The sequence below is a fragment of the Sceloporus undulatus genome, chromosome 2, assembly GCF_019175285.1.
Source record: "Sceloporus undulatus isolate JIND9_A2432 ecotype Alabama chromosome 2, SceUnd_v1.1, whole genome shotgun sequence".
Lineage (NCBI taxonomy): Eukaryota > Metazoa > Chordata > Lepidosauria > Squamata > Phrynosomatidae > Sceloporus > Sceloporus undulatus.
This window is the reverse complement of record NC_056523.1, coordinates 228,289,139-228,301,179: the sequence shown is the minus strand read 5'-3', so window position 1 is coordinate 228,301,179 and position 12,041 is coordinate 228,289,139. Positions and strand designations below refer to the sequence as shown.

The window sequence follows — 12,041 nt, the reverse complement described above, 5'->3', positions numbered from 1 at the left end:
TTTTTATAGTCAAAACCTGTAAGGCTTTAATGTAGTAGCACATAACTGGTAGAAGATCTCTTTATCTCATTCACAAAACCAGGGCTAAACAGCAATGGCAAGGATGGCATAGTGGTAGAGATACACAACTAATACAGTCCTGCTCTGGTTTGCCACTTTAGAAAGACTGCTCCTCTGACCACCACAAATCCTCTGCACATATCCCAATGTAGATTCAGTGCTAAGGCCACAGACTTCCAGTTGCATGATGGTGGTGGTAGTGGTCTTAGGGCTTTCTGATCAAGGTTTGGCAGGCAGAGGTTCCACTTGCAGCCACAGCCCATTCTCGGCCCTCAGGATCAGTTCTGGCTTGCGCCGTACAGTTTGGGTCTCATCTATCCTCACTACGAACCGGAGCAACGTCAGGGCTAAGGTCACCTTCAGCTCTGCCATGGCAAAATTCTGCCCAATGCAGTTCCTGCAAAGGGGAGAGAGGCCAATTTTATGGAAGGCAAGTAGCTAACATAACAACAACCACCTCATATCTTAGCAGCAAAAGAGATAGACTGGCCTGATGTTCTGTGAAAAGAAACCATGAGGTGGTGAGGTATGTTAGGATGAAGGAAGGATGAAGACAGTCCTTTTATGAGCGATAAATCACAGATGGCTCTGCATCTACCCCACAATGCTCCATAGTACAGGACTTTCTTAAGGCAAATCTGCACAGTGTTCTGTGCTTGAAGTTCCTCGCATACATCCACCTACAGTACTTTTCTTCTGAAGAATCATATGCTACGACAGTTACAAACCTAAAGGGAGTGGGAGATAAATCCTCATGACATATAATAGCACTGCCATATGATAGCACTAATGCAGAAAAGTACTATATTCAAACTAGGGGACAATTTATACTTTACAAATGCCCTCACCCATGTTCTAGAATGATTTCCTTGACTGATGAATTTGTGTTGTGGAGAGCAGCTGCACTGCAGAAATAATCCAGTTTGATACCATTTTAATTGGTATGACTCCATTTTATAGAATCCTGGGATTTGTAGTTTGCTGTGGCACCAGAGCTCTCTAATAGAAAAGGCTAAATGCCTCACAAAACTACAAATCCCAGAATTGAACCATGGCATGCGGATAGAGCCTCAGTTTCAGTCTGAACTTTAAAGCTATCTAAGGCATTGAACCCTATTATTGTGTATCTTCTTGTTATGATGGCACTAAGGCTGCATTTGCACTGCAGAAATCATGCAGTTTGACACCACTTTAACTGCCATGACAGCATCCTATGGAATTCTGGGCTTTGTAGTTTGCTGTGCCACCAGAGCTCTGTGACTGAGAAGGCTAAATATCTCACAGAACTACAAATCCCAGAATTCCACAGTATTGAGCCATGGCAGTTAAAACAGTGTCAAACCACATTATTTCTGCAGTGCAGATGGAGTCTGCATTTCAGTCTGAACTTTAAAGGCATTGAACCCTATCCTTGAAATAAGTTATGTGCCTTGGATAGCTCTATTAACCTGGGGACAAGGGTAGTCACTGTCTTGCTGAAATGGATGCCACCACCTACCACTGACTGAGAAGCCTGACTCCAAGGACTGAGATGTCATTAAGATGTTGTTGTTTTTCATTGTGACTATGTGAATAATCTCATGTATTCTGGGTTTGTTGTTCACACTATGGAACCACATCTTTGCACATTTCTGTGAGTTCGGTTGCTCATAGGTGCAAGCACTCAAATAAAGATGGAGTTAATGATGTGGAAGTATACGTTCAAGGCATGCAGAGTTTTATCCCAGTTTATCCTAGGTCTGTTTGCATCAGTTATTGACACAGCTGAGAATGCAAATCTTTTGGGAAAACACAGGAAAAATCCAAGATCATCATGGGTAAAGTGGATTTTTGGGCAGCCCCCTCAAAATTTAGGGGTTATTCACATGTTGTTGTTTTTTCAGCGTGACTATGAATAATCTCACTTATGCATTTCAGGTTTGTTATTCACACTATAGAACAGCATCTATGTACATCTTTGTGAATTTGGTTGCTCATATGTGTCAGCGCTCGAATAAAGATGGAGTTGAAGATGCAGATGTATTCGAAGCACATTCGAGGTATGCAGAATTTTATCCCAGTTTATCCCAGGTCTACTTGCCTCTGTTATCCACACTGCCAAGTGTGACTCTTTTAGAAAAACTTGGGCACGTTACAGACCGCCGGATTACGGCGGTCTGCTGCCGCCGCCGCTTGCACCGTCCAGGAGCTGCAGCCTTTAAACGGCGCGGCTCCCGGACGCTGCCGAGAAGGAGTGCGGAAATCACGCTCCTTCTCAGGCCCTGGAAGAGGCGCCGCAAAGCACAAGGGGCGCATTTGCAGCGTCGTTTCCGGGGCGACACGTGTGGATGCAACGCATCCAGCATGTAAAGATGGCGGCGCCCGTGTGTATAGGGTGCCGCCATCTTTACGCCCCCGTCATGTGCTAGGGGTGAGGCCGGTATGGATGCTAGATCCTCGGCCAACCCCTAGCACGTGACGGGGGCATATTAAAGGCCCGTCTATAACGCGCCATAGAAAAAAACTTGAGATCAAGTATCCTGTGTTAGGGGGTCTTTTGGAAGCCCCGACAAAAGAAAAAAAAATTGGATGCATTTGAAATGCATGTGAACAACAAAGATTCAACCCAGATTCTTTGTGGATTATTTTCACCATCTGAATAATGCTTGAGTGTTTGGGAAGCTATGAATTCCTGCTCACCTGGGTCCTGCTGAAAAGGGCACAAAAGCCAACGGGGACTGATGCCTCATGGTTGTTGGATCAAAGCGGTATGGGTTATAGACCTGTGAGAATAATAACAGATTTTAAGCATCTGTTGCATGAGGCAGAGAAGAAGCAGGGAGTGAGGCAAGATCCCAGAGAAGGGGAAGTCAAGTCCAGCTATTGCTGAACACTTTCAAAGGTTTTGACAGCCAGTTCGCAGACTACCAACGAGCTGGAACAACTCAAACAGCAGACAAGAGAGAAAATGAAATGGCTAAACATTACGGAAAGTGTGTGTGTGTGGGGAAATTACTACGACACCAAGTGATTCATTTGTTAAATGCAAGCATAAGCTAGGTCTAAGAGATCTTGCTTTATGATTCACACAGGAAGAGCACTTATTAGGCAATGGTTGCTGGAAAGAACAGCCAAGCTATAGAAAATAGCCTCATAGCTTCAGAAAGAAATGTGGGTCCTGCCCAGGGTGACCAGATGTTCTAACCACAAGGCACAACAAAATGGAGGACACTGAAGAAAAATGGAGCACATTACCAAATAAAATATAATAAATATAAATATCAGTTCAAGCTTCTTAGAGATGCTCAAAATGGAGGGCATTTTGAAATTCCTCCTGGACAGAAGATTAAAATGTAGGACTTATCCTGGAAAAGGAGGAATCTCTGATCATCCTGGTTCCAGCAGCAGAGAGAGTTCTTCTACCATTCTAGTTGTAAATGCAAAGTGTCACAAATATCTTGCAGGTGTGTATGTCCTTTTGATGGTACTAGTCTATAGAAAAGTTCTGGTGTTGGTGATCTACTGAGTCCAGCATAGTCTCTCAGCCATTCATCATGAATATCCAGGTGCTTGGCAGCTGCATCTGCACTGTAGAAATATTCTGGTTTGGTACCCCTTTAACTGCCATGGCTCCATGCTATGGAATTCTGGGCAGTGTAGTTTCTTTGTGGCACCGGAGCTTTGCACAATAGACTGACCATACGTGCCATTTTAAATGGGACAGTATCTTTTTTTCATATTTCCAGATCATCCCATTTTTTATAATATAAATGCCAATTTTATCCCGTTTTCAAGAAAAATGACCTGTTACATTGCTAAAATGGTTTGAAGTTCCCTGTTTGAAATTGTGACTGTCAGCAAACAGGAAAAACAAAACAAAACCCAAAACAAAACAAAAAAACAAAAACATAAAATTGTGTCATGGAGTGTGAGAAATTTTGTGATAAGGTGATGAATGACGGAAATTTGCTGTGTAAGATTACTTCATGGGAAAAATATTCATGGGGTGATTTGGGTGAAATATAGTCCCCTTCTATATTTACTTAAATACCTGTATGAGTTCTGTCAATGAAGACTAATTATTAGCTCAATAGGTTCATTTAATAAAACTTTTGTTATCCTCTTACTTTTTCACGAGTACAGAATATTACATAATCCCGTCATGTTTTTGCCATCCCAATGTCCAGTTTTGGTCTCAAGGAAATATGGTCAGCCAATACCAGAACAAAGGATAGTTCCCAGAATTCTATAGCATGGAGCCATGACAGTTAAAGTGGCGCCAAACTGGATTATTTCTGTAGTACGGATACAGCCTTACTCGTGACTTGTGGTGCCCGGTGTTTGGCTTGACATTTCACAGATTTTGGGATTGACAGATCATTCAAATAAATCTCAGTGTTATTAGCGAGTCAGACATAATTTCTTCATTCTTGTATTGGAGTTGATACAAAGTTGGTCAGAACAGAATTTGAGTCCTCTTCCTAAATCCCTGGAAAGAGCATAATTAACCTTCCTCCAACTACAGTCGTCACGCCCAATTTGCGTGGGATCCATTCCAGACCACCCCCCCCTGCAAATTGGAAAACCACAAATATTCAAAGTCTGTTGGTTAAAATGGGCGCATGCTCCTGTGTTTCTCCGTGTTGAATTTCATTTTGTTAGCTTTGGCCCAGCTTTGCAGTTTATTCAGGTCATTTTGAATTTTGATCCTGTCCTCTGGGGTATTAACTATTAACTATTCCTCCAAATTTGGTGTCATCTGCAAATTTGATAAGTATGCCCCCAATTCTGTCCTCCAAGTCATTGATAAATATGTTGAATAACACTGGACCCAGGACAGAGCCCTGTGGGATCCCACTGGTCACTTCTCTCCAGGATGAAAAGGAGTTATTGTTGAGCACCCTTTGGGTTCGGCCGGTCAACCAGTTACAAATCCATGTAACAGTTACTTTGTCTAGCCCACATTTTACAAGCTTGTTTGCAAGAACAATGGCTCCTTTTCATGTTGGACTGGCTGCCCCTTGCAGTCTCTTCCAACTCCATGATTCTATGATACAAGAAAAATGAAGCAAATTACCAAATAAAAGCCAAAAATGCTAATATAAATATAAATTCATGCTTCTTAGTCATGCTCAGAAATGAAGTTTAAATGAAGTTTAAGGACTCTAATTGGTATTTTGGAATTCTTCCAGGATAGAAATCTAGGACATGTCTTGGAAATGAGGATGACTGGTCACCCTGTCTAAGATGGGCAAAATGACTAGAACCATTTCAAGCTAAGGCCCAAAAATCAATGGAAGGAAAAATACAGTCAGTCCTTTTTATCCTTGGGTTCAAGCATCCACAGCTTGAAAAATATTTTTAAAAAGTATAAATTGCAAAAAACAAAGCTTGATTTTGCCATCTTATATAAGGAACACCTTTGTACTATGCAACTGCATTTAATGGGACTTGAGCATCCACAGATTTTGTTATCCATGAGGGATCGTGGAACCAAATCCCAGTGGATACCAAGGACCCACTATAAATAAATCCCAAATTAAAAAAAAATATGAACATGTATTGGAACCAAGGATGAATTTTAAAAGATCAAAGGAACATAGGTACACTAAATTACTATTAATTTAGGAGGTCCTCTTGCATGTCCCAACACCATGTGAGGCTAGGTTGATGCACATATTTGTCAGGGGTTCCTTTGTAGTAGCACCTTAACTGTGGAATTTCCTGAAGTTAGGCTACCTCCATCTGTTTTGAGCTTCTGGAAGGTATTGAAAATGGTATTCTTCTGTAGATTCCTTGGTGTTTGAAACCACTGTTTGTTTTAAAATGAAGTTTAAGGACTCTAATTGTTATTCCATGATTCCATGATTCTATCATTATAATTTGCTTTTAAAGTTTTTATCTCTGTCTTGTTTGAAAATTTCACCTGTTGTGCATTGCTTTGGGAACTCTGGGGGACTGGGAGATGAAATATAATATATAAGCCAAATAAATAAATAAATAAAGATTTATTAAGGCTGTGTCTGCACTGCAGAAATAATCCACATTAACACTGCTTTAACTGCTCTGACTCAATGCTATGGAATTGTGAGGCTTGTAGTTTGTTGTGGTACCAAAGCTCTCTCACAGAGAAGGCTAAATGTCTCACAAAACTACAAGTTCCAGAATCCCATAGCATTGAGCCATGGCAATTAAAGTGGCGCCAATTTGGATTATTTCTGCAGTGCAGAGGTAGGCTAAATGACAGATAATGTAAGCAGTTCACACATCAAATGATATAAGCAGTTCAAGCATGCAACAAAAGCTGCTCATGAGTATTTGAATTTGGAAGAGGCGTAAGGAGTACAAGCAATATCAGCAGTCTACTTAGTGTTTTGTTATTCTTCAATTTTGGTCCTTGGTTCAATATTCCTTTTCCTTTTCTTTTGTTTATCTGAGGAACCTCTCCCTCTGGTGTGACAGTTCTAGGGAGGGGAAGAATATGTGCTGGAGAAGTAAGCAGTATATGATTGGAAGAAGAAGACTCTTCAGGTGTGTGTGTGTGTGTGTGTGTGTGTGTGTGTGTGTGTATTATACAGACCCAAAGAAGTCAACAAATGGTGAACATTAAAGTCAGTCCATAAAGGCTGTGGATGGGTGAATTACAAATAATATAAAGGAAATCCGTTTAGATTTAGCTTTTATGGGGGCGGCTGAACTGTGGTGTGCTTTTTTGCCAGTTCTTAGTGCCCACTTTTAGTACGTCCCAGGAAATACCCTTTAAAAACCTTATGGTGGACGGCTTGGGTTAGGGGACCACATTACTCCACCCAGGAGGACCATTAGAAAGTGGTTCAGGATCTTGCCCGAGACAGAAGTGGGCCCTAGCGAATCCATAAACTGGCCAAGGTCCTACAAAAAAGGCCTAGGGAAGTGTTTTCCTTTGTCAATCTCCTAAGATTTGTTTCCAGGGCAACTCTTTTCTGGTCACTTTTCTGGCAGCGTTATTCTAGTAGGACCTAACAGGACTTCCCTAGGAAAAAAAGAAGACCATCATTATTCGATCCACAAAAAGTCAAAGGCCCCAATGTGGAGCTCCAAACTGTACAAAGAAACCAAGTACTGTTGGAGATAATAAAGTCCGCTGTTCAAGCCAAAAGTATATTGCTTTGCTTCTGGGCCAAGTCCACGGTTCTTACCCCCCAATTTCCTACATGCTCGGGGGAAACAAAACTTCTGCTCTAAAACTTTGACTGTTACAGGGACTGCCAAACTAAAGCTGCTTCGGGGTCTTTTGGAGGTATTGCTATTTAAATGATGCATAGAATCATAGAATCATACCGTTGGAAGAGGAACGCAAGGGCCATCCAGTCCAACCCCTGCCATGCAGGGAAATCACCAGATCAAAGCATCGCGACCAGATGGCCATCCAGCCTTCTGTTTGAAGACCTCCAAGGAGGGAAGACTCACCACTACACTCGAGGAAGTGGTTTTCCACTGTCAACAGCCCTTATGTCAGGAAAAATTCTCCAATGTTGAGGTGGAATCTATTTTCCTGTAGCTTGCATCCATTGCTCCGGGTCCTAGTCTCTGGAGCAGCAGGCAAGAAAACAAGTTTGCTCCCTTCCTCAATATGACATCCCTTCAAGTATTTAAATTAGGGCTATCATATCACCTCTTAAAACTTCTCTTCTCCCAGGCTAAAACATCCCCAGCTCCCTGAGTCGTTCCTCATAGGCAAGGTTTTCCAGACCTTTCACCATTTTAGTCGCCCTCCTTTGGACACCCTCCAGTTTCTCAATTTCCTTTTGATTGTGCGCGCCCAGACAAATGGGACACAATATTCCAAGGTGGGCCTGACAGAGCACGAATCAGCAATTAGTGGCACTATTACTTCCTGGGATCTAGTACGATACTTCTATTGATGGCAGCCTAAACAATGCATTGGCCTTTTAGCTGCCAATCCACACTGTTGACTCATCGTTCAAACTTGTGGTCTACTTGGCTCCTAGATCCCTTTCACCGTTTCTCCTTTAGCCAGGTTGTCTCCATCTATATTGTGCATTTCAATTTTCGCCCTAAGTGCAGTTACCCTTACTTTCTCCCTGTTGAAGTTCATTCTGTTCAGCTCTGGCCAGCTTTCTAGTCTATTCAGGTCATTTTTTGAATTTTGATCCTGTCCTCTGGGGTATTAAGCTTTCCTCCTATTTGTGTCATCTGCACAATTTGATAAGTATTCCCCCAATTTTTCCTCCAAGTCATTGATAAAGATGTTGAAAGCACTGTGGCCCAGGACAGAGCCCTGTGGGACTCCACTGGTTACTTCTCTCCGGATGAAAAGGTGCCATTGTTGAGCACCCTTTGGGTTCGGCCGGTCAACCAATTACAAACTCCACTTAACAGTTGCCTTGTCCAGCCCACATTTTTACAAAGAAGCTGTGTTTGTGAGAATGCATTTGGGGGACCCTGTCAAAGGCCTTACTGAATCAAAGATTATCTAATCCACCGATTCCCTTCATCTACCAAGCTGGTAATTTTATCAAGAAAGGAGATTTTAGGTTTGTCTGGCATGACTTGTTTCTCTGAAACCCTTGTGACTTTTTGTTGATTATGGCATTGGCTTCTAGATGTTCACAGACTCTCTGTTTAATGATCTGCTCCAGAATCTTTCCTGGTATGATGTCAGACTAAACTGGCGATAATTGTTGGGCTCCTCTTTTTTCCCCTTTTTGAAGGGATCCGGGGACAACGTTTGCCCTCCGCCAGTCTGCTGGAACTTTTTCCGTGTTCTCCAGGGAGTTTTCAAAGATTATTGCCAATGGCTCCAATATTACATAGCCAGTTATTTTAATACCCTTGGATGTGCTCATCTGGTCCTGGAGACTTATAATTCATTTATTGTTAAACAGGATTCTGTACTATCTCTTTACTTATTTTGTGCTGATGATGAAATTCCCCTATTCTGTCCTCTGCTCCATTATCTCCTCAGGTTGAGCACCCTTTGCCTTTCTGAGGAGACGGTAGGCAAAAAGAAAAAGTGTTGCGTAATTTCTGCCTTTTCTCTGTCTTTTCTGTTGCATTTTGCATCTTCTCCACGCAGTGGCCCCCTACCGTTTCCTTCTTCTTCCTTTTGCTGCGGACATATCCAAAAAAAGCCCTTTTTTTGTGTTTCTTAACTCTCTAGCAAGCCTGAGTTCATTCTGTGCTTTGGCTTTTGAACATTCTAGAAGCCAATGCCCTAAATCACCAAAAAGTCAACCATGGGTTTCAGAGAAAGAAGAAAACAAAGTCATGCCAGACAACCTCTCTCTTTCTTGATCCAAAATTACCGGCTTGGTGATGAGGACAGAATGCTGTGGATTTAGACTATCTTGATTTCAGTAAGGCCTTTGACCGGGTTCCCCGTGACATTCTCACAAACAAAACAAGCTTGTTAACTGTGGGTGGACAAGGCCAAAACAGAGTCCTAAGAATCTGGAGGTCGTGCCAAAGCCACAACTCCATTCCTTACGCACTGGAGTTACAAGCTTTGGTGCAGCTTCTGGATTCTTCGGATGGCATGCATAACTTTAAAACAGCAAACCTCCAAAGATACCTGAAGCAGCTTTATTTTGGCAGTCTGTAACAGGCCTTTGTCTCCTCCTATCTCCTGATATGTATTTCTTTTATTACAGGAAACACCAAGTGATTACATCTCAGGCCATCCTGTTGCTCAGCTCTCTTGTAGTGCATCGGCAGTCAGTACCGAATGCTGCACAAACCATTTTGACTGGATCTACTATCTGACAGCAAAATGGCCGTCAATTCCGCCATGCCGTGTGACACCGTGAACCCGTTTTACGCTGATGTGGATCCAGCAGCGCGACGAAATGGCCCTTAGCAGCGTTTGGGGACAGGGACGCCTGGCTTAAATCCACGCAGGGCAAAAAACTATGGACTTCATTTGATGTCCTGTTGTGGCCAAATGGTACCGGGCTACGGGCATGACAAGGACCAGAGGGGGCGATGACCCTTTCATGGGGCAAAAACATTCATAGAGACAGGAGGTCCTGCTTTTATGTGGGATTTGCCCACAAGTCAGGAACAACGCTTGGTGATGGCATAGAGATGGAGGCACAATGCAACATGAGAGGCCCCTGGCATTTGAAAGAGGCCTTATAGTAGCTGTGAGGGAAGTGGATAAAGAACAGAGGCAGCATTGTGACTTCTGTGCCATGTGAAGGGGTGAGGACTCTTGCTACTTATTGGTGGGTTCCAGTAAAATCTTAGAGGGTCAGACAGCCAGTGAGTGATGTATTCAAGTCTTTTAATCTAAGTCTTCATTCAAGTCTCTACCTTTAAGTTGAGTTTCAAGTCCTTTCAAGATACTTTCAAAGCCAAGTCTCGAGGTCTTCAAGACTGGGAGGCCAACTTTTAACCTAGGGAAAAAAAAGGAGGGTTATGGTTACATTTCCCAGAATGAAAAGTAAAGGCATTGTTAGGGCTTGAGGTGGGACTTCTTAAGGTCTTGCTTGGCAGCCTGTCTGCACTCCCACACTCAAAAGGACGCCTTCTAAAAGGCTTTTCAAAAAAGCTTTAGAAGGATCCTTCTGCCTCAAGCCCTTTTTACTAACACACATTTTGCTGTTCCCTTCTGAGAAGTGCGGCATCCGAACTTTAGAGGGAGGTCTTGCTTGCTAAAACAAAGTGAGAATGGCACCAGCACAAACAGTCACTAAAAATATCATAAGTTCTCAGGTCAAACACTATTCAACTATCATTTTTGTTCATGTCAAGTCACTGAAAATGACTTAAGTCCAACTTAAGTCAACAAGTTTCAATTCTTCTTCTCTTTCTTTTTAAATAAAAATTACCAGCTTGGTAAGAATGGGGAATGCTGTGGATATAGGATATCTTGATTCAGTAAGGCCTTTGACAAGGTTCCCCATTGGCATTTTTGAAACACAAAAGCTTGTAAAAAAATGTGGGCTAGACAAGGTAACTGTTACATGGATTGTACATTTGGTTCACCACCTGCCTGAACCAAAGGGGGCTTCAATAATGGCTTCATCTTCATCCTGGAGAGGAAGTGTGAACAGGTTGGGTCCCATAGGGGCTCTGTCCTGGGCCCAGTGCTATTCAAAACATCTTTATCAATGGCTAATACCCCAGGGCAAGGCAGGATTCAGAATTTCAAATGACCTGAATAACTAGGGGACAGCTGGGCTAAAAAAGCTCAACAAAAATGAGACTACATGTGAAAAGGAATCTTCTACAGGCGTCCAGTAGACCATACAGTTGAAACAATGAGTCAAACTTTGCGATGTGGCAGCTAAAAAGGCCAATTGCAAATTTTAGGCTACTCAATAGAGGTCTGGTGTCTAGGTCAAAGGCAACGTAAATCAGTGCGCTGCTCTGGTCAGGCCCCACTGGAATATTGTGTCCAGTTCTGGGCCACCACAATTCCAAAAAGGGATGTTCAGAAAAAACCAGAGTGTATCCAAAAAGGACAGTGACTCTAAAAATGGTGAAGGGTCTGGAAAACCATGGATCCCGGAAACAACTTAGGGAGCTAGGCTAGGTATGTTGCTTTAGAGGGGGAAAAGAGAGGAAGGTTAAGAGGTGATATGATTAGCCCTGTTTTAAATATTTTAAAGGGATGTCATATGACGGAACCGAGGCACAGCTTCTTTTCTGCTGCCTCCAAAAGAACAGGGACTTGGAACAATGATGCCAGCTCCAGGAAAAGAAGTTTCCACCTCAACATTTGGGAGGAACTTCCTGACACAGTTGAGGGCGTTCGACAGTGGAAGAAACTCCCTCGGGTCTAGTGGAGTCCTCCTTATTAGAGGTCTTTAAACAGAGGCTGGATGGACATTGTAGGGGATTGCTTTTGACTGAGATTTCCTTCATGGCAGGGGATTGGATGGCTCTTGTGGTTCTCTTCCAACTCTATGATTTTGTGTGATGAAATCTCTGGACTGGCTAGGAATAGGACAAATGATAAGGACAAGCTATTCCAGCCCAAACATTAGGAAGAACGA

The 12,041-nt window shown here is 42.6% G+C and overlaps 1 protein-coding gene across 1 annotated transcript in view; it reads right to left on the bottom strand.

The window, feature by feature from the left end:
* LOC121920602 (cytochrome P450 4F22) overlaps nt 1–12,041 on the bottom strand; it is a 40,211-nt gene continuing 28,170 nt past the window's right edge. Inside the window, exons 8-10 of the mRNA XM_042447731.1 lie at nt 11,032–11,075; nt 2,740–2,832; nt 1–457 (exon numbers count right to left, since the gene is read on the bottom strand). Of these exons, the coding sequence (XP_042303665.1) occupies nt 280–457; nt 2,740–2,832; nt 11,032–11,075 (315 nt within the window). The 3' untranslated portion in view covers nt 1–279. The remainder of the gene's footprint in view (nt 458–2,739; nt 2,833–11,031; nt 11,076–12,041) is intronic.